General features: G+C 38.8%; 1 protein-coding gene across 15 annotated transcripts in view; it reads left to right on the plus strand.

The window, feature by feature from the left end:
- The window catches only part of rgs3a (regulator of G protein signaling 3a), a 298899-nt gene that overhangs the window by 223405 nt on the left and 53222 nt on the right, over window positions 1-22272 (plus strand). Inside the window, exon 1 of one of the 15 annotated variants that reach the window (XM_043720046.1) lies at window positions 4883-5106. The exons of 12 other annotated variants lie outside the window; for them this stretch is intronic. Coding sequence is in view for 1 of the 3 variants with exons in the window: in XM_043720045.1 (XP_043575980.1) it covers window positions 12477-12491 (15 nt within the window). In the remaining 2 variants the exon portion in view is untranslated. Of the gene's footprint in view, window positions 1-4882; window positions 5107-12314; window positions 12492-22272 lie in introns of those variants that run through there. 2 more of the 15 variants (XM_043720047.1, XM_043720045.1) reach the window with 2 other exon arrangements.

Genomic DNA, 22272 nt, shown 5'->3' on the forward strand with positions numbered 1-22272 from the left:
CCGGACTTGTCCGACCTGCCCAGCTCCTTTTCCACCTATCCACTCCACCCTCTCCTCCCTGACCTATCACCTTCATCTCCTTCCCCACTGACCTATTGTACTCTGTGCTACTCTCTCCCCCCCCCCACCCTCCTCTAGCTTATCTCTCCACGCTTCAGGCTCTCTGCCTTTATTCCTGATGAAGGGCTTTTGCCCGAAACGTCGATTTTTGCCTGTCCTCGGATGCTGCCTGAATTGCTGTGCTCTTCCAGCACCACTGATCCAGAATCCACTATCCCTGCTCCTTGTTCTAATGTTCTTATGAGGTTGCATTTAGTCTGCCTCCTTTCTTGGAGCTTCCTTTTTGATTTTTAATTGCTCTCCAAACCAAATGACAGCAATGTGTAAACATTTTCTAAGGTAGAAGTTTCTGCCTCCAGATCTGAAACATGTTTGAGGTGTATAAGATTAAAGGGCATGAGTAGGGGGAATAGAGAGCAGCTGTTTCCTTTGGTTGAGAAGGGGGACATTGTTTTAGGATAAGGGCAGGAGATTCAGAGGGGATTTGAGAAAAAAAACATGTTGGGTGTTGGGAATGTTGAAAGCACTGCCTGGGAAGGTATGGAGGCCAGAAACCTTACAACATTTAAAACTATATTTGAATGAGGGCTTGAAATATGATAACACACAAGAACATGGGGTAAAGTGCAGGAAATTGGGGTTAACAGTGGTAGTTATGTCAGTGCAGACTCGATCTGCTAAAGGGCTTTTTCTGCACTATATAACTCCATTAGGATTAGTCGGAGTTGAGGTCAGGCAGTAGCAGGTCAGAGATATATCTGAATTAAATCTTTCCCTATCTGCAGCCAACTTGGTTTATAGTCCTCCAGCTAGGATCGATAAACGTAACAGAAGTCACACCTGCTGCGTGCATTCCTGGCAAGTACACATGTCAAGTCTTTCCCCTGGCAGTGGGTGCAGCCAAAGGTTGCCCTGCGCAAGAATTCATTGCCCCTGCACTCTTTCTACTCTCCCACCCAAACTCTCCAACTCATAATGGTGGCCTGGCTGCTCTCCTGTATTTTTAAATTTTTTTTAAAAGGAAATTGTTAAATTAACACTTTAATTTTGAGCACCTTCCTCATTTACTTGCCATTTCATCGCAGATGCATTATCCGTGGTTAAACAAGAAAATGAAAGTTAATATCAATCTCAATGCAATCACGTCTAATTCTTTGAAGATTAGTGATAGGTCAGGCAGTTGAACTGATTTTAAAAGCTAGCAAAGTGGGACTGGAAGAATTGATAAGGAGGATGAAATCGGAGTATGAGAAAAAAAGCTAGCTATATAAAAACACATAGCAATAGTTTTATAATTATTTCTTAAAACATAACTATAGCAAGTTCTAGCCAGTGAGTGAGTTTAGGGAATTCATAATGTAAACAAGATGCAGGATCTTATAGCGCCCTGAATGACATAGGTAATCATGAAAATGTGACGAGAAATCTGGGACAATCACAGTAGAAGTCCAGTGAGACCTTTCTCGAAGTCAGGAACATGAAATCGCTTTTTGCAATATTGTTCTGAACTTTGATATGAGATTCTCAATGTGGGTGCCTATTGTTTGTCATCAGTCTCATCAACTCAAAATATCACCTCTAATACACAGGTTCTTATTCTACTACAACCTGGATAGAACCTGGATGCTGAGAATTACTGATATGAAAGTCAGAGTGAGTACTGAGTGACTCACCACTTGCTCCTCCAGACTGCCACCCACCTGGCAGCATATCTCAGGGTAAGCTTAAGGAATGTGCATCATGCACCCCACATCCATGGATGCTTGCATCAGACACATGTCTGCCTTGGTGCATCATCATGGCACATGTCTGATCTACTTGCGGTATCCTTCTGCACTGTAGTGCTGTATTTTGTGGTGCACTGGCAACTGTTATTACAATGCTGATGCCAAGGCACTCTGCATGCAGGTGCAAGCACCAAGCTCACTGGACCAGGATGCAACTCAGGCCTGCTCACTTTCCTCCTTAGTGCTTGCTCACTTGGCATCTACCTGGATGCTCACAGCATCACTGCCATGGCCTGCTTTGCCTTGCATTGCAGTGCTGCCCCTGGCACAGCTTAAAGGCTTGCCTTGCTACTTTGCATAGACACAAAGCCAGTCTGCTGGTCATGCCTGTTAACAGTCATCAGTATTGTTCCCTGTAATTTCTAACCAGCTGAGCAGGTTTCCAAAATCAGTGTTTGGTGTGCTGATACTGATCACATGCACAGAACATTAAGTGGCACATTTGCATACAATCTCACACCTACAGCCTGTGTTACAAACACATGTATGTGCTTCAACGCATTGGCCATGTCTCAAAGTCAGAGGGGGAGTAGCCTGAAATGTAGCCGATGGGCACTGTTGGCAGTTAGGGAGTCCTGGTTTAGTCTGCTAAGGACAGCATCCATGCACAGCCTGGAGCCTTGGCCACATTCAGTCACCGTGTTTGGGGCAGTCATGCTCAGCGGCAGTAGCTCAATACAGCACAGGGAATGGACCACAGTCAGTCCTGCAGTGTACTCAATCCAGGGATTAGCAATAAATCAGTCAAGGTACTGCATAGAGATCAGTCAGGGGTATGGTCAGCCTTCAATCAGGGCCATGCTTCCAAATTGATCAATGGAGTGGTGTTGATGACTAGATCAGCCCTGACAGGGAAGCAAACAGTGAATTACTTGGACTATTTGGACTTTTTCTGTATTGTCTATTCAATGAAATTGCTACTTTGTTGTTATACACAATGTTGGGCCGAACATTACGCAAAATTAAATGAATCAGTTCTGCTTACCCTTGATCCATATCTCTGCATTTCTTGCATATTGGTATGCTTATCTAAAAGTCCCTTAGACATCTCTTTCATATTTGCCTCCATAACTATCCCAGACAGTGTGTTCTAGACGCCAAATATTTGCACAGAGCATAGTATATTCATTTGATTTCTTTGTTGATCATACAGAAAGGAACAGAAGGTTTATTTAATAATTGATTTATCATTAGGTATTGCAAAGCAAATTTCAGTTAATACTAATTATTTAAGATGCTAAGGGAGCATTTATAAATTAAAGCTTAAAAATTATAAGTGATTACTTCATAAAAGACAATTTGTGGAAATTTATAAGCAACTGTCAAAATAGGAGCACTGTCAAAATGAGCAGTAGAGTAGAATCAACAAGATGATCATAACGATGTCGAGATCATCTTGCCGCAACATCCATCCCTTTCCTCAAGCAGCATGGCAATGTTCTCACCTGGCAGCAGTCAGTTCCCAATTGACACTCTTTATTGCTTCTTAAAAAACTTGTTAGCAGCCAAACTCGACACAGGTTGTGATGTTACTGAGTGTGCCAAATAAAGTAGTGATTCAGAAAACTCACCATGGAAATCCGTATTGATACTTGGCAGGTTCAGCTTGCTACTTGCTCCAAATGACCTCAATGTTTCCCACTACCAAAGAGCAAAGCAGTGATCCACAAGCACCATCAACACGCACCCTCTTTCAGGGAGCCATTGTTGCCACCCTGGCATATATGCAATGCACAGCATTAGGCCCTTCAATATTGCATGTGTGAAGCAGGGCATATTGGCAACTAGCAGTATAAAGCTGCATCGGGTACAGTAGTTGCACAGGGAAAGGCTGTATCATGCTGCCCATCAGAGCTGCTCCCTTGATGTCTGGGCACACACACTTGCTTGGTGCCCATCAGTATCTCCAAAATGCAAACCATGTCCTGCCGTGTCTCGGGCTGGCAGTCTATGCTATTACACAACCAGGCATGTGATAATGCTGTGCAGCAGTGCAGAGTCCAGGGCATTATCTCATATATAAGTGAGCAATATCATGCTACTACCTGTGTCACGTGGTAGCAGTATTTTGTCAAACTCAATTTGCAAACTTGTCAAGCAGCGAGACATGCCTGAAAGTCTTCAGGGATTGGTTGCACCCCACTCTAAGGAGGCTCCTATCAGCCCATGGGATCCTGAGTGGTTAGTCAAGGGCAGCCTCCAGTACCATCCCAGGTATTGGCCAAGGGCAGGTGTCCAGTCAGGGTGACTTTATACAGTGAATCGGTGCCGATATGTCCTTTTTCTATGTAGGTGGCTGGTTGAGAGGGAGGTCTGCCACACTCAGGGTCTGAATAGGTGGCAGCTGAGGCTGGTTGGTCAAGTCACCTGAGAGGTAGGGCACACTCTTCCCTTCATCCCAGTTCACAGAAGATAAGGAGAAGTGGGTGTGGGGATTAGTGAACAAAGAATAAAGAAAGTTACAGCTTAGGAACAGGCCCTCCAGCCCTCTAAGCCTGCGCTGATCCAGATCCTCTATCTAAACCTGTTGCCTAATTTCTAAGGGTCTGTATCCCTTTGCTCCCTGCCCATTTATGTATCTGTCCAGACACATCTTCAATGACGCTGCAATGCCCACTTCTACCACCTCCGCTGGCAATGCATTCATGGCACCCACCACTCTCTCCATGAAGAACTTTCCACGCATACCTCCCCTAAACTTTTCCCCTCTCACTTTGAACTCATGAACCCTCGTAATTGAGTCCCCCACTCTGGGGGGGGAAAAAGGTAAGTGAGGCAGATATAGGTTCATTTACCCAGCTTGGGTAATGACCTGTGAAGGTACGAAGCCTGGGTGTTAATGGTATGGGCACTTGGGGTGGAGAGGTACTGTTCAGGGTCACACCGACATGTTAACACTGAGGCAGAAAGCTGATGACTCATTAAAGTAATGACTCATTAATCTGACTAAAGATTTGATCTTGGACTTTTGCAATCATAAAATATGCTAGAAGTTCCTACCAGGGAATTGCAGCCCATGTGATTTTCTATCTCTTTGCATGCAAGATAACAGACAAAGCTGAGTGATTTCCCGATACGTACTGATATCAGAAGCAGAAATTCGACTCCAACCTACTTTCAGACAGGAATGTAAAACCAGGAACTGCTGATGACAGGGTTTCCTGATCGTGCAAAATGTGCTAAAGATTGGGTCAGCAGAGACGGCTGGTGAATACGGGCTAGGCCGTTTTTCTTTTGATCTGGGCAGGTAAATTCTTAGGTAAGGAGTTATTAATTGCAATTAACCTTTAAAATTAAATTCAAAACCACTTCAGGAGTATGTTTTGTGATGTAATCCTTTTGTCATAAAATGCATGCCCTCCTACCTAATTCCACTGGAACTTGTTGAGTTTCTCTTTAAATTACTATAAATTAAATGCAGAATTAATTCAAGAAAAACCGTTTTCATTTTTATATCCTATCTTTTACTTAGAAACATTGGGATTTATCTTTGCAGTAGTACAAAATGGGCAAAAGTAAATGGTGACTCATTTTGCATTCTGCCTGACGTTCTTTTTCATTATGTTTTGGTAACACTAGACTTTTGCCTTAAACACCTGCTACTTTATGTTTGAGGGTACGAGCAGCAAAATAGACTTTGCTGTAAAGGGAAAAATCAATCCTTATGAATTATAGTGTATGACAGCAATATGACTTATCCTGCAGTATGTAGCCAAACTCATTTCTTATAAACAGAAGGCAATGCCACAAAACAACTGCAGAGAAGGTTAAAGAGTCAAACAGTAACTTGACAGAATTAGAATTTTCAGTTATTTTGGCCTTGTATTTATGAAGTGTGGTGCATGAAAGCAAAAATAGACCATGTTTCTCTACACCAAGAGCTGATTTTTGTCTGCACTCCCCAGTACAATAGCATTACTAAAGAGACTTGACTCAGAGGAATTTAAAAGCTGTATAAATGGCTGGTAAATGCCATCAGAAGTTGCATATAATGCAGATGAAACTAACGGTAGGTCCGGGTGTTCTATGTTGAGTCATTGGATTTAGTATATGCAGAGTATTGTTAATCCAGAAATAATTTAATATTTTAGTTCAGTATTGACTTCAATTATATGTGGAATGGAACAGTATTTTTTTTACCATAGGAAGACTACATTTGTGTTTAAAAGTTATAATTCTTGAAATTTCTTGAACTTTATCTCCTATTTGTAGATTTGACCTACGTAGTTTAATGAAAGTTATTTATTTATAATCTGTATGATGATGGAAGTGATTAACTCTATACAATAAAAAACTTCAAATTAAGTGTGATGTCTATAAAAGAGAAACTCAATGTCCAATAGAGTATTATAATTTGTATGTTAGGAAAACAACAATTTGGTAGGCTCGTAGTGAGAAGTAAATGGTTTCAAAAAATGCTGACCTTAAATTTTCAGCCTTGCTTCTTTATTTCTGCAGATGAATTCCAGCCAATGACATCACTAGTCTTTCAGCTAGACTCCAGTATCGGTATAAAGGGTCATTTCTCTGAACAAGCAAACATATTTTCACATTATTTCACAGAAATTTTCCTAATACTGTCAGAAAAACAGCAGTACATTTTTTTCTGAAATGACAGGTTGAACCAATTAATAGAAACACTGATTTAAATATTGTTGGTAAACAAAACAGTTTTTCAGTAATACATTTCTTGAGTTTATTACATTAAATTTTACAGTACCGTCCTGTATACCTCTGCACTACATCTGAATACCCTGCATTCACTTATTCTCCTTAATATCTTAAAATTACTTCCAGATCAGTGATAAGTGGTATCATATTACGCCATAAAATTGTAGTTGTAACATTGCTAACTATAATATATGATATTCTTGATGTGTTATTATATCCTCTGGATATTACTATCTTTAGAAGTACAACATAAGAATGCTTGCAAAGATTCAGTATGTATTTTAATACAGTCAACTCTATCAAATCACCAGGTGCATTGTTATCCATACGTCTATTATAAATGATATAATAGAGCATTTGCAAGATAGTGACAAAATCGGATAGTCAGCATGGAATTATAAAGGAGAAGTTGTGCTGGAAAAATCTGCTGGAAATATTTAAGGATATAACTAGTAGAGTGGAAAAGGGAGAGTCAGCGGATGTGATTTACTTGAATTTTTAGAACACTTTTAATAAGGTCCCACAATGTCAAACTAAAGCACATGGTATTGAAGATTGCGTACTGAAATGGATTGAGAACTGATTGGCAGACAGGGAACAGATTAGAAGAAATGGGTCTTTTTCCGAGTCGCAGGCAGTGACTAGTGGCATACAGCAAGGATTAGTGCCTGCACCCCAACTATTCACAACATATGTTCATAGATTTAGATGAGAAAACCACATGTCATATTTGTAAGTTTGCAGATGACACACAGCTGGGTGGGAGTGTACACTGTAAAGAGGATGCAGAGAAAGTACAGTGTCATATGGACAAGTTAAGTAAGTAGGCAAATCTATTGCTGATGTAAAATGTTGATAAATGTGAGGTTGTCCATTTAGTAGCACAAACAGACATTAATATTTGAATTAGATAGATTGGGAAAGCAGGAGGTACACCAGTCACTGAAAGTAATCACAAAGATGCAGCGGGCAATGAAGAAGGCAAATGGTCTGTTGGCCTTCATGGTGAGAGGATTCAACAGTTTCCAGTTGCCTGCCATTTCATCAAACTACCGTGCTCCCTGGTCAAAATTTCCATCTCTGACCTGCTGCAGTGCTCCAGTGTGGCTCAGCGCAAATTGGAAGAACAACATCTCAATTTCCGATTGCAATAACAGGACAACTAATGTAACAATCTCTGAAGCTACTGTAGGAAAGAAATTGAATTTAACAAAGGCTGAAATGGTTTGATGAGATTGGAGCAAAGTGGAACTATTGTGTAGCAGTAGGTGTATTAATTCTGTGATTTTAAATTTCAAGTGGTATTAAAAATCAGTTTAAACAGCGTAAGCATAAATTGAGGACTTCTCCACAAATTATTTGCTTTGTGTTCAAACATTATAACAGAAACTAGCAAGTTAATTTTACAGTGAGCTTTTCATTAGGTCAGTAATCTTGCTAATAAATATATCCTCTGCTCTAATTTTGAGAATTCTTCAATAGAATTGAAGTATTCCGTAAACATTCAACTTTAAAATTAAAATGGGAAATGCTAGAGCATGCTCAGCAGGTGACACACCATATGTAAAGCAAGAAACAGGGCTAATATTTCAAGTTGATTTTTTTTATTGCTATGCTTTTCAATAATTTGTTTTTATTTCAAATTTCCAACTTGGTATTAGGTTTTATTTTCATTTTTTTATTTACAACAGTATGCCTTATGTGATTTTTAGTGTAAAATTTATGGTTAAGAGCTGGTTATTTAAATATTTATTTATTTCACAAAGCTTCCAAGTAATTCCTTGTTTTTCATTTTTTGGCAATCAGTTTATACTCATCTGTTTCCCTGTTTCCCAAATCAATAGCATGGTGGACTTTGTAATTTTAGTCAGAATTCAAGTACATTGTAGTTATCTAAGAAAGTGTGCGTATTAAATGAAAAGAATGGTTTACAGTGATTGGGAGTAAGGACCAGCAGATTGTGAAAGGTATTTCAGTTGTTGACCTATCTACTTGTATTTATGTAATTCCATTCATAATGGACCTTTATGTTTGCCAAATATATAATGTTTTCAAAGAAAAATAGAAAATTATCTTATCTGTCAGTATGCAGCTTCACTATGTTTGTTCATAGTAGCGTGATTCTTTTGCCTGCCAATAGACAATAATAACTGACTAAGCCCTTAATGTTTTAAATCATAAGTACATGGTGGCATACACAAAAATGTCAGCATGTTGGGGAACTAACTGAAAAATAAACTCACTGCAGTATATTTAAAGGGAAACTTTCTGAGGAGAAAGCTGACTGCATGTTGTAGTCAAATTGCATTGCACACTATGAATTTTATTTGCTTTTTCAGGATTCTGTTGCAACTGAGATTGGAGGACACATTGTTTCCTTTTCTAGCCCCACTCCTCCATTTTTATAACAATGAATAAGAAATGTTTGAAGGGATATGGGGCAAGCATAGGCAGGTGGGCTAGTTTAGTTTGGGATTATGGTCGGCATGGATTCGATAGACTGAAGAGTCTCTTTCTATGTTGTATGACTCTGATTCTGTGGTTCTTTAAGTGATGATTCAACCAGGTTAGTGGTATAACAAGTTACACAGGTCTCACGTTTTGTCAGGTTCAGTATTAATAAAAAGTCAGCCAAGTTTCTTTAGTCAACAAGTAATTAATGGCTCATTACGAAGTAACACTCGTTTGAAGTTGTATAGATTATTGACTAGCAGTTTGGATTGTGTAACTATCTATTCTTTTTACAATAAAATATGATGTTGATTTAACATTTTAGAGAAATATCCCACGAGCCTCTCAATCTTCTTGAACCAGAAATGTATCTATCTTCAGATCACATGCATCAATTGTTACCTTGAAGGACTTAGTGAAATTGTGGCAGCCAGCACTGCATTGTTGATTAAAATGGGTTGCAATCTCTCAAAAGATTCCTGGCATTCCTGTGACTAATTGCTGTGGTTTTCTATTGTAACAAGTGAACTGTAATGTAGTTTGATACAAACGTGAGGTAGAAACCCCACATCCCCCCCAAAAAATCAGGATTTCTAGTTTGGTCTTGGGGCAGGGAACTACATCAATACTTGTAATCATGCTGTTCTTGATGGCACATGTTCCTGATCCATTATATGCCTTAGGTAGGTTACCTGTGCTTTTGCAAGATTTACCTGTTACCAATTGATAATTGTAATTTTTAAAAAAGGGTTCCACCTGATCCATGTGTTCCCAGTACAGCTACACAGTTGGGAACACCACTACTTGGTTCTCTATTCTCTGGAAAGTGCCCAAAGTTTTTTTTTTAGCCTAAATAGCATAACTTAACATTGTCTTGTGGCTTTCCAAAATGTGTTCGATTTCTGTTTTCACATTGATTTGTTTTTCAAGACCTAGACGATAAAGATGCTTGCTGTTTTATGGAAGGGGATGTTCCTATATCCATAATATGAATGGCTAAATTGGTGCAATATAATTTGTACCTACAACATTCATTAAAAGCTTTGAGTAGCCTTGTTAGATCTGCTTACAGTTCTGCAACTAAATGAGAGAGCATGGTATCTAAACTGACTAATAATTTGGCGTTAGGTAACTTAGAAGGTTCAACTTTAGAAATATCCAGGCTTCCCTCTGCCTCATGCTTGCTATCCCAATAATTTTCCACTGTCCTCACTGTCTGGTAAGCCTGTGCTCATTTATCCTCCTCCCAGTGATTGTATTGTTTTGCTATGTTGATGTGACACAGACAGCTCTTGTATTGGCAGTCTGGTACATCAATCAAATAATTCACCTCACCAATTCTCTTGACTTTTCTGTAATCTGAGGTACATTACAAGCTCTTGCGAGCTGTTCCCAGAACATGCTCATGTAATCTAACAGAGATATGTCCTTTTTCTTCATGAAATCTTCCTCCATTAGGTTCAAAGGACTTCTTACCTTGCATAAGCTATTTTAAAGCAATCAAAACAGGTGAGTGAATCCTGGATAACAAACGAGAGAATCCCCAGCTCTTTGTCCCAGTAATTGGAACCTTCAGGCAGTATGTCCTGATTGTTGTCTAGAGAGTATGGTGGCACCATTCTAAAGCCCTTTATGACTGGAGATGATAGCTTCTTTTAAAAGCCTGTTTTGTAAATGCTTATTTTAAAAGCTCGATCTATAGTTAGATGACTCCTCTTTTAAAGAGTTGATCTTTTATTTAGATCACCTCTCCACAACAATTCTAATGAAATTATTTTAAATGTGATAGATTTTTGAAATGTATAAACTGAAAGATTACAATCAATGTTGTGAAAAATGGAACTTGCTTACTGGATTTATTTTCTTTTTTAGTAATGGGTCTTAAATTCTTTTATAGCGTTGTCCCATATGATGATGAATAATACTACAAATATTATCACCACCTGCATTTACAAGTCAGAGATTACTGTAAACAAATTACTACCAGTCAATTAGTATAATTGTTATAAATTAATAAATTATGTGAAGTGCTTTATCATGAAAGTCACTTTAACATATTGAAGGTATAGCTAACTGTCTATTAAATGTATTGCTAGTAGTCGAATGACCTTCAAAACTAATCATTTTGGAACTTGAATTACCAAACATTGGCTTTTGAAGAAAGGCTAGAGAACAAATTTCAAAAGCTTTAATGATATTAGGATGATGTTGAGTGATTTTTGTTGAGAAGGTTGCTGTTTGTGTTTGTGTGCGGAAGACTAGCATCCAAGATTGAGTAGAGGTTAATACACTTAGGTCAGAGAGATTGCATTGATGGAGAGAGAAAATGCATTACAATGTAATGTTACATCAATTTGTGAAGAAAAGAAATCTGATTGCATTTTGAAACCAGCTAATTACTTCATCTATATTGTATTGAAAATAGAAAAGGTCAAGGCTAATGGCTTCCATCAAGACACAGAAGTTCTGATGTCTAACACCTGTTAGAAAGCGTGAAAGAAAAATACAAATTGAGAGGAAGAATGATGGGCAGTTTTTTCCTTATTTTGATTTTTTTTTAAAACAAACAAAACCTCTTGAGGAAAACAAAGAAAGCAAGGATAAGCGGAGGCATACTGCTTAAAGCTGAAGTGGTTGCTTGCCTAGTTGGATGAGGAAGCTGCAGTAATATCCATTATTCAAGCATAGCATATCTTATAAATCTTAACTTTTAAATCTTTAATTAGTTGGTTTGATGGTGATGTTTCCATCATTTTTGTTAACGTTTGTCCTGAAGTCACTCTGAGGAATACAAGTGCATAAAGTGCAATTCTTCTTTCTGTAACGTTATCAAACGTGTAACCTCTTTGAAATAAATGCATTAACGCATCCGTTAAATTAACTGAGCTTTCAATGCATGTTGTAAATGTTTATACAGGGATGACCCAAGCCATAATCTCAAAGTAATTGTTATTGTTAGGAATTGAAAAATCTATTGCTATCACTTCAGGGATATTTACTATTTAGTACATAAAATGGAAAAAAATGACTTGATATTGGTCACATTTTAGTAAATGAAGATTGAACTAAACAGCACTTAATTATTTATAAATCATTATGACTTTCTCAGAAAGCAATTTCTTTTGGGACTTGCTTAACAGTCAGGGCTAATATTAGATAAATGTGGCACATAAAGAGGTGTGAAAAATGTCTTGGGGAGTGACTGTGTTTCATAGGCAGCTTCTAGCTTTACATATTGACATGTAATTTGATAAATGGCTGGCGATCTGACAGACCCGGAAGCATTGCCTTGAAGCGGTTACTGATGTGTTGGTATGTTACTGCTTATCTCCTCCCTTCAGTCATTGTTATTATTTATCCTTATGTACACATCAGAGTAGTGGGTTGTTAATTTTTCACAATGGAAAACGGTTAACTGCATTGTCACAGGGCACCTTGTGAATTTCATTATTTCTGGTCTAGTATGCTTTCATTTCAAGAACACCTCATACTGCTTTGCCTTTCCTGATGCATGTTCCTAAGGTATGTACTACTATGCTTTGATGACTTTTAAACTACTGAAGTGAACTTGTATTCTACTACTTATTTACTGTGTGTTTACCTAAGGGTGGTTGTATATTGCATATTGCCATTTCCAAACCAAATTTAAAAATGCAATGAATGTTTAGCTGATTCTTGTTTTTGCTACTCTGTTGACATTGTATGTACAAGTTTTCTGCTTGCAAGTAGACTTCTGTCTTTAGATTTCAATCAGCAGTTTAATAAGTTAAAAGCAGATTTGGTTATTAGGGATTCTATTTTGTTCAGCCCAGCCTAGTTTTTATATGCATTCAGATTTCTGCTCAAGAGGCAGAGCCAGGTCTTGCTGCATGTCAGAGACAGTGGTTTGGTTTTAAGGGCGGTTCAACTCCAGTAATGGAACATTTTGCCTTCCATCCACAACGTTTCTCAAATAGCTGCCTTTGAAGTTTTTGATGACTAGCCATCAAAACATTTGGTGATTTTTTTTGTTGCATTGTTAATTGAAAATACTGTTCTTCCATTAAACTGATAGAACTTGAATGGATTAATTTCAATGAGATTAATGTGTTGGAAGATGGAAAATTCAGATAAACTTGTAATTTTAATTCTTCTAAAGCATTTAGTTATTCCCAGAGCTAGCCATGTGATAATGAAGAACAGTTTGCTACCCTTTGCTAACCATTAAAATTTTGTTATTTTTTTTGTTTAGAAAGTTATTGAAAACAGATATAGCCTATTTATATTTGTCCAGAATTGCATGAGATATACTGCTGTGCATTCAAGTGGTTTTAGCAGTAACACTTAAATACTTATTAGTGTCAAACAACAAAAAATATTTTGAAATATTAATCAAATTACATTGGAACTTTATGACTGAAACACTAGATGCTTTTTCTGAAAATTTGTAATCTTTACATGACTCTCCCTCGAACCAAAACAGATAACAGTTGACTCGATTACACTATGAACGATTTGAATTTTGTTAAGCTGCGGTTATCTAGCAAGTCATTAAAATTGAAAACTAGACATGTGTTTCTTTGCTTAATGTTTTCAGAGCAATGATATTGTTTCAACATATGCAATGTACATTTCCTATTTGCACGTGCATCACCAATCTTCAAAACCAGCAGCCTCAAAAATATAATATCTTCAGTTGAGTTTCAGTGCAAGTAATTAATTGATAGAATGCAAAGGAAAATTAATGTTTATGTTTTGCTGCCAACTTGTGACCAGGTAATAAAAAAATGTTATTCACTGAAAAGGGAATAGCCAATTGTCACTCCCGACTTGGAGTTCTTCTCTTAACAATCAATTGATAGATTTCAATATACCTGTGTAACAGTAAAAAGGTACAAAAATAATATGATGAATTAAGTAAAGAAACATAACTTAAGTTTCAAATGTCTAAATTATCTCAATTCAACTATCATGCTTTACAACAACCAATCTCTTTACTGCTAGCCTGCAAGACTTTGTTTTAGTAATTTTGTTTATTATCCTGTGAATGTAATAACAAGTCAGTTTATTTCTAATTTCACAATGGTATGACAGCTCTGAGGAAAACGGTACTCTAGCTTTTTTTTAGAACTTTTGATGTGGACTGGTTATTTGTAAAGTTAAATTGTGTTTGCGTAATTCTGGTGAATTTTACTAGTGTTCATAAATTTATTTTTAAATAACTAGCCTACTACTTTACAAAAATTGACATTTGAAAACAATGGCAAACTCTTCCAGTTGCTTACAGGATGCCAGATCGAGGAGGGTGCAGCTTTAGCACAGAGACTGTCAGGCTAGTACACTCTCGCCTCAAGCCCCCAGAGGATATGCATCAAAGTCCTCATGTCACTCGCCTTCACCTTAGCTAGGTATGTTGTGCAGTGGTAGGTAAACAGAGAAGACATTTCTTGAAGGCACAAAGGTGACATGAGTATTCATTGTATATATTTCATCTGTACTTCTGTAAATATGCATTCACTTGCAATATTGTAACATTACACCATTGGATGTTGGCATGGTTGTGTGAAGTAAAAGAATTGACCATCAGAAGGTACTGCAAGTATTCCATCTTGAACCTTTATAGTATCTTACATCATCAGTAATGTGTGTACCTGAAATTGTTTGGATGACATAGTGAAGCTTATATCTAGCACTTGAGGATCGCAATTAATGCTTACAAAATTGATTTCAATGACAGTGACCTTATTTGCTACATATGCTGGGTTTAAGATTGTGCCATTGTGGACTTTGGACATAATTTATGTGAGTAATGGAAAAAATGTGTCCTGACTATAAAGATGTTTGGAAATAAAGACCTTTCCAGAGGTCCTGAGTGGCTTCCAGAAATGATCCATTTATATAATAGTTTAGGGCTGCTGTTAATTTCAATGCAGCAAGCATGATATTGCCTGTCAGTCCTTGCGGCCATATGTGGTTGTCTAGTAGCAGATGTAGAAAACAACATCTTGGGATATGTTGAGAAGCCTTCCACATTGCCCCTCAGCTTCCATGTTACCCATAAACACAAGGCAGTTAGAAGAGTGACAGTTGATTAGCTCCATTGTGTTGTAGGTTTCAGGAAATCTGTGAAGAGAGTATTTTGATGCACAGAAGGATGAGATAAAAAATTAAGAAAAGAAAATTAGAATATGGGAGTAAACTGATCAGAGACATAAAATGAACTATAACAGCTTCTACAGATATATAAAATGGAAAAGATTAGTTCAAACAAATGTGGTACCATTACAAGTTGAGTCAAGAGAATTTATAATGGGGGATAAGGAAATGGCAGAAAAACCAAATAAATATTTCTGGCAGAATCTTATATGGATCTGAACAAGTATGCTATGGTGAAAATGTGACAGAATTGCATAAGCCCAGTGTGGCCTATCTTGCTATCAAAAGAAACTCACTGCAACTGTTAGGCAAGTCATGGTGTCAGGAAAGATTCTCATTGGGCAGCGTGAGTTCTGTATTAATGGCGATTATTGCTTGTTAATGACCTTATTAACTTTAAATTTCACCTTATTAATATGTAGCTCTCGAGTCATAAAGCAAGGAAATAGGCCCTTCGGCCCAACCCATCCATGCCGACCAGGTTTGGAATTTTGATATAGAGGTCTTTATTTTTATGTATGCAGCGCAAGCTGTACCATGCATATACAGTAGCAAATTGTTCAGGTCGTAAGTTTACTCACTGAGCTGGTAGATTTGTTCTCAGATGTTTCATCACCAAGCTAGATAACAACATTAGTGAGGCTGCAGTGAAGCGCTGGTGTTCTGTCCAGTTTTCTATTTGTGTCTTGGTGGGTGATATCATTTCGTGCTCTTTTTCTCAGAGGTTGGTAAGTGGGATCCAAATTGATGTGTTCATTGATGGAGTTTGGGTTTGAATGCCAGGCCTCTAGGAGTTCTCATGTGTGTCTCTTTTTAGCCTGTCTTGGATGGATGTGCTGTCCCAGTCAGTGGTGTTCTCCTCGTCTGTACGTAAGGATATTAGTGATAATGGACCATATCTTTTGGTGGCTAGTTGGTGTTTGAGTCTCCTGGTGGCTAGTTTTCTGCCTGTCCGTCCGAGGTAGTGTTTGATAATGTCCTTGTATGGTAATTTGTAAATGACATTTGTTTTGCTGTTTACTCATAGGGTTGTTTAGGTTCACCAGTAGTTGTTCATCTACCTAAAGGGCCCTATACCAACAACCAGCAAAACGAATGTCATTTACAAAATACCATGCAAGGACTGCAACAAACACTACATCAGACAGACAGGCAGAAAACTAGCCACCTGGATGCTCCAACTTCAACTAGCCACCAAAAGATGTGACCCACTACCACTAATATCCTTATGTACAGACGAGGGGGATACCACTTCGACTGGGACAACACATCCATCCTGGGACAGGCTAAACAAAGACATGCACAGGAATTCCTAGAGACCTAGCATTCAAACCAGAACTCCATCAATAAACACATCGATTTGGACCCCATTTACCAACTTCTGAGAAAAAGAAACAGAAATGATATCACCCACCTTAAGAGACTGAGACACGCACATAGAAAGTGGGACAGAACACCACACTTCACTGGAGGCTCAATGATGTTATCTAGCATGGTGACAAAACGTCTGAAAACAAACCTGCCAGCTCAGTGAGCAAACTTACAACATGAACCTCAACATGAACTACAAATCTTCTCAAACATTCCAAGTAAGAAGTGTAACTATGGTAGGATTATTGAAACTTTGATTTCCCCAACCACCTGCAACTTCTTAGATTGCTCAAAAAAGGCAACATTGTGCTTAAGGGCAAATATGTACAGCACAAGGTGATAGGAAATCACCTCCACACCCATATGCAGCCTATGAGATCTTGGATTGTCAATCATGGCAAGTAGGTGAGACTATTAAGGTCCCCGTGATTGTTTCTGCTTCACAGCATTGACTGTACTCGATGTATAATGACTAGTGATATGATCAAGAGTGCTTATAACTAGGATTTGTATCCAACACAGTTGAACATTATATGTTTCATTGCAGGATACTATTTTTAAAGATTACTTTCATCTGTATCGTAAGCATACCTAATAAATGCAATTGCACATTAAAGGGCTTCACATCTTTTACAATGCTTCAGACAAAAACAAGACACTTAACTCAATCTGGGTGTCCATTTCCATTGCTTATTTATGATTTACATCCAAGGGATGCAATGCAGTTCACACTTGGCATACTTTCCACCTATTCACTCCACCCTCCTTTCCAACCTATCACCTTCACCCCACCTTCATCTACCTATCGCATTGTCAGCTACCTTCCCCACCCCCAGCCCCAGCCCCCTCCCATTTATGTCTCACCCCCCCAGACCCACAAGCCTCATTTCTGATGAAGAGCATATGTCCGAAATGTCAATTCTCCTGCCCTTCGGATGCTGCCTGACCAGCTGTGCTTTTCCAGCACCACACCCTCGACTCTGATTCCAGCATCTGCAGTCCTCACTTACTGTGGAAAAAGTAACATGTTCAGTGTAGTAATCAAAGGGCCCATCCTCCATACCTCCAGATTCCTTTCTTCCTTGTAATTCATGTCCATCCTATCAGTTGTGACTTTCCATTATATTCTCAACCAATGTCTTCATTCCCAATTTTATTCCGAGCTCCTACCCTACAATTTAGCAATGCCAACTACCTCAACATTTTTAATCACATTATAACAATCCCTCCGCCCCTCCAGCCTGACCTTCATTGAGCTGACGTCCAGGGCTGACAGTGGCCCTGCTCCCTGACTGACCTACAGGCAACCCTGACTGGTAAATGACAGGGTTGTGCAGCTCCATGACTGACTTACAACCAGAACAAGGATTCAGAGTATTTGACATGAAGGATGACCATGGCCCAGTTCCCTGACTACAGTGATTGGAACCCTGACCCTGACTGCCCCAAATGTTTGGTTGACCATGTCCAAACTCCTGGGTTAAGAACAGAAACTGCCCTTGACTTGCTGTGCCGGGACCTTTGCCTGAAGGTTGGCTCCCTTGCCTTGACCGAAGACTACGCCACTTAGAATTGGAGACATTTCCATTTGGCTGAAGGATGCTCGATGAGTTTGTCATATAAGCTACTGACATTGTGGGTGTGACATTGAAGCGGCACAATGCCATATAGTAATATGTCCAGTCGTCTTGACTGATCACTGCTGGCAGCCATGACAAGCTGCCTAACTTTGTGCCTGTGATAAATAGCAAAGTGACACAAATCAGGTGGGTCTTTATATTTTAAGTGAGGTAACAAGACACAAATAGAGTCATACAGCATGAAAGCAGACCCTTTGGTCCAACTTGTCCATGCCTTCCAGACATCCCAGTCTGACCTAATGCCATTTGCTAGCATTTGGCCCATATCCCTGTAAAGCCTCTCTGTTCATGCACCCATCCAGATGCCTTTTAAATGTTGTAGTTGTATCCACCTCCACTACTTCCTGGAAGCTCATTCCTTACACGCACCACCTTCTGCATGAAAAACTGCCTCTCAGGTCCTTTGTTGATCGTTCCACATCACCTTAATCTTATGCCTTCCAGTTTTGGACTCCTTAGGAAAAAGACCTTGGCGATTTGTCCTATCCATGATTTTATAAACCTCTATATGGTCACCCGTCAGCCTCTGACTCTCCAGGGAAATATTCAGCCTGTTCTGATAACTCAAACCTTCCAATCCTGACAACATTGATAAGGCAAAGCAGAGATGTGTGTCGGCACACGGTGATTGAGTGCTAAGATAGCAAGGGAGGGCCCTAAAGTGCACCCTAGTCCAGTCTGATGTGGGTGCTGTCAGTGCAGGCTAAATGTCCTGGCAGTAGCATTACAATGAAAAATGCTGGTGTGCTCCAGAGTGTAGTATTGAAGTGGAGATGAGCCATGATGATGTATCTGGTCGGTGCATGTCCAATGCCAAATTCCATGGACATGCTGCAGGTAGGTCTTGCGCATGGATCATAACCTACGATGTTAGGAACTGGTTTCCAAAATGGTGGCTCGGGGGAACAAATAGTAAGTTGGAACTGCCAGGTATCTGCTCTGAGTTTCATGTCAGAAATTATTGCCATCTAGTTTCTATTCAACTTGAGGGAATAAAAAACCCTCTATCGATGAGATGAGACTAAACGGCATGCAAATACATTCAAGCAAGATTCTTGCTTTGTCCTTCGAAACCTGGTTGCAGAATCTGAATTCTTTTCTCCCTCAACATTGAGAATCTCAGTTTTATGATTTCATCTTTTTCCCATTTGACTCACTAATGCCCATGCCTTTCAGGGGCTCGGAAGATTACACCCATAGTGTTTGTTATTTTACTGCCTATCTACAGTAGGCGAATAATCTTGAGATGTGGGTTCAAATCATACAGCAGAATTGGGGAATTTAGGTACTTGTTGTTCTGCTATAATGCAAGTTTCATTAATGCAAATTCGCTATAACACGATTGACGAGTTGGGGACACTGTTTCTAAAGCGCAAACTTTTAAAGCATGCATTGTTCATAATGCAATTCCGGACCAGTTAGTTTAAATGGTGCCACTGTTATGCGATTTCCTTATAACACTGGATTGCATGAAAACAGAACTGCTGTGTTACAGCAGAATCGACTGTAATCTGACACAAAAATATTTGTAACAATAATGTTAGCCATGGAATAGGAAGTTTGTAAAAACTCTGGTTCGCTCATGTAAATTATAATTGTGTATGTTATAGGTGCGTTCTCCATAGCAATGCGTCTATCAATCAAATCTATTCGCTAACCAATCAGCGGTTTCCTTTTGTACAGTATAAATATTGGTTTTCTCTTTAAATGTGTATTCTTGTGAATTGTCCTGATGAGTGCAAGATGAAAAGTTTCAATAAAGTGTCTTTTTCCAGCAATATTCATGTAGATTATGGAAGGAAACTTGCCATTCCTTCCTGGTCTGACCTAAAGAGAAAGCGAGAACTGCAGATGCTGGAGATCAGAGCTGAAAATGTGTTGCTGGAAAAGTCCGGAGTCTCAGCAAAATGGTTGATTCTCAGCTACTTTCCCAAATGGCCTAGCAAGCCACTCTGTTGTATCAAAACCATATTATAAAGCTGTAATTCTAACAGACTGCAGAAATTCAAGACGATGGATGATGGATTACCAACATCATCTTGACAACAAGTAGTTTTGGCAAAAATGTCCACCTGGCCAGCTGTGCACAAATCCACTTAATGAATAAAGAGTGTAATTGTGCTGTAGGAATATGTACTTTCAACATGTTGAATTCATTATCTGTATTTGCAGTCCACCATTGCTGTCACTCTTATGCTTGATTCTGCTCCAGTGAGCACTATTGCATGAAAGGATATTCTTATAATGCTTTTAGAATTGAATTTATTCTCACGTGTACCAAGGCAAAGTGAAAAGCTTTGTCTTGCGAGCAATACAGGCAGATCAGAGTTAAGTAGCATAGATAAATAAATAATAGGTAAACAGCAGCAAAAACAAAAGCACAGGTACAGGCGATTGTTAAGAGTTTGTGAGTCCATTCAGTATCCTAACAACAGTAGAAACTGTTTTGAAACCATCTGGTACGTAGGAATTATCACCTGCAGTAGAACTGCAGCAGTAAGATGAAGTCCTTGCAGTTTTTGCCACAATACTGTGTAGAAATATTTTTAACATTAGGCACGTGTGCAGCTTAAATAAGGCAAATCATTCCAGTTTTGCTTAGAGGTGGCACTGCAGAAAGCATAGGAGTTGAACTTCATTCCAGATGGTCACAACAGATGAAAACCAAACTTTAGGATCATTCCCTCTGTGACAACCTAGTCCAGTCTTCCTTCGCTCTCAGCAGCTTTCCCAGCCATTGCAGAAGGTGTAAATCTTGCCTATTTACTTCTTCCCTCCTCACCATCCAAGGTGCAAAACGCACCTTCCAGGTGAAACAGTGCGTTGCCTGCATTTACTCAATCTTCTCTACTGTATTCTGTATTGTATTCTCTACTCCCATGTGGTCTCGTCAACATTGAGGAAACAAAGCACAGGTTGAGTGACAACTTTCCAAAACACCTACTTTCTGTCTGTAAAAAAGACCTGATTTTCCAATTGCCTGGTGCACTGTGCAATCTGGAAGAACAGCACCTTATTTTGCAGTTGGGAAGTCTGCACCCTTCTGAACTTAATATCAATTTCAGCAATTTTAGGGCTTGAGGCATTTTCTCCCTTGTCTTTACCCCAACCTCACACATCAAACCTTGTCATCACATGGGCTGCTGTCACACATAACCTATTGTCAGTTAGTAATAGTCCCCTTTATTAGCTGTTCATTACCTCAGACTGACCTTTGCCCACTCCACCATCAATGGTTTTTCTTCTCTGTTTGGCCTCTATCTGTACCTATCGTTTACTCCTCCTCCTTCCTCCACTCCAACTTCTGCATAAATACCCACATTTTCCTATCTACCATCAGATCTGAAGTAGAGTCATTGGACCTGAAAGATTTACTCTGCTTTCTGTCCATCAATGCTGGCAGACTTGCTGAGATTTTCCAGCACTTTCTGATTTTGTTTCTGATTTCCAGCATTCACAGTTTATTCAGTTTTTTGTTTATGTTCTGAATTCTGGGTTTATGTCCAATGTGCTATTTTTGTCTGGTGAATGAAGATGCCTGTAAAACTTTCCTGGCATATGGGACTTAACCCATCAGTTGGCATAATTATGGCAACACGAGCATTCAACGTATGGAATATCACTTAACTTCTTCATACAACCATCCGAGGGAACAATATGACCTGATGGTCACAGCTAATATTGATTGCCAGTTTTTGTTTCAGTGTGTATCAGAATTTTTTGAACTCTTTGGTATTTTGCTAGATTATTATGCATGTGTAGGAGATTACATTTTCCTCTGCAGGCAGTATCTTAATCCTGGCTGTACTGGGTGCTTTTTTTTTTACCCCAGATTGAATTGTTTCTGTTGCATTTTGATCTTGATTCTTCATTATCCATCTTGGTAATTGTGCAGTAGGCTTGCCTTTTATAAAATCAAATCTGTTAATGAGCCTAATTATATATTTTTTTCTCCAACATGTTAAGTAAGGGAAAAGAGACATTAGGCAAAATTATTCAACCGATGGTCAATAAGTCAAAAGCTTGATATGGAACCTGTCCTCTTTTATTGCATTTTATTAGTGAAGTGTACCAAATAGTAACACTCAAAACTGTCCCAGTAGTGGCACAGTCTAATAGTCTTTGAGGTTAAGTTAATTAATTGAGTTCTCCTGTGT

Source organism: Chiloscyllium plagiosum, chromosome 30 (genome assembly GCF_004010195.1).
Source record: "Chiloscyllium plagiosum isolate BGI_BamShark_2017 chromosome 30, ASM401019v2, whole genome shotgun sequence".
Taxonomy (NCBI): domain Eukaryota; kingdom Metazoa; phylum Chordata; class Chondrichthyes; order Orectolobiformes; family Hemiscylliidae; genus Chiloscyllium; species Chiloscyllium plagiosum.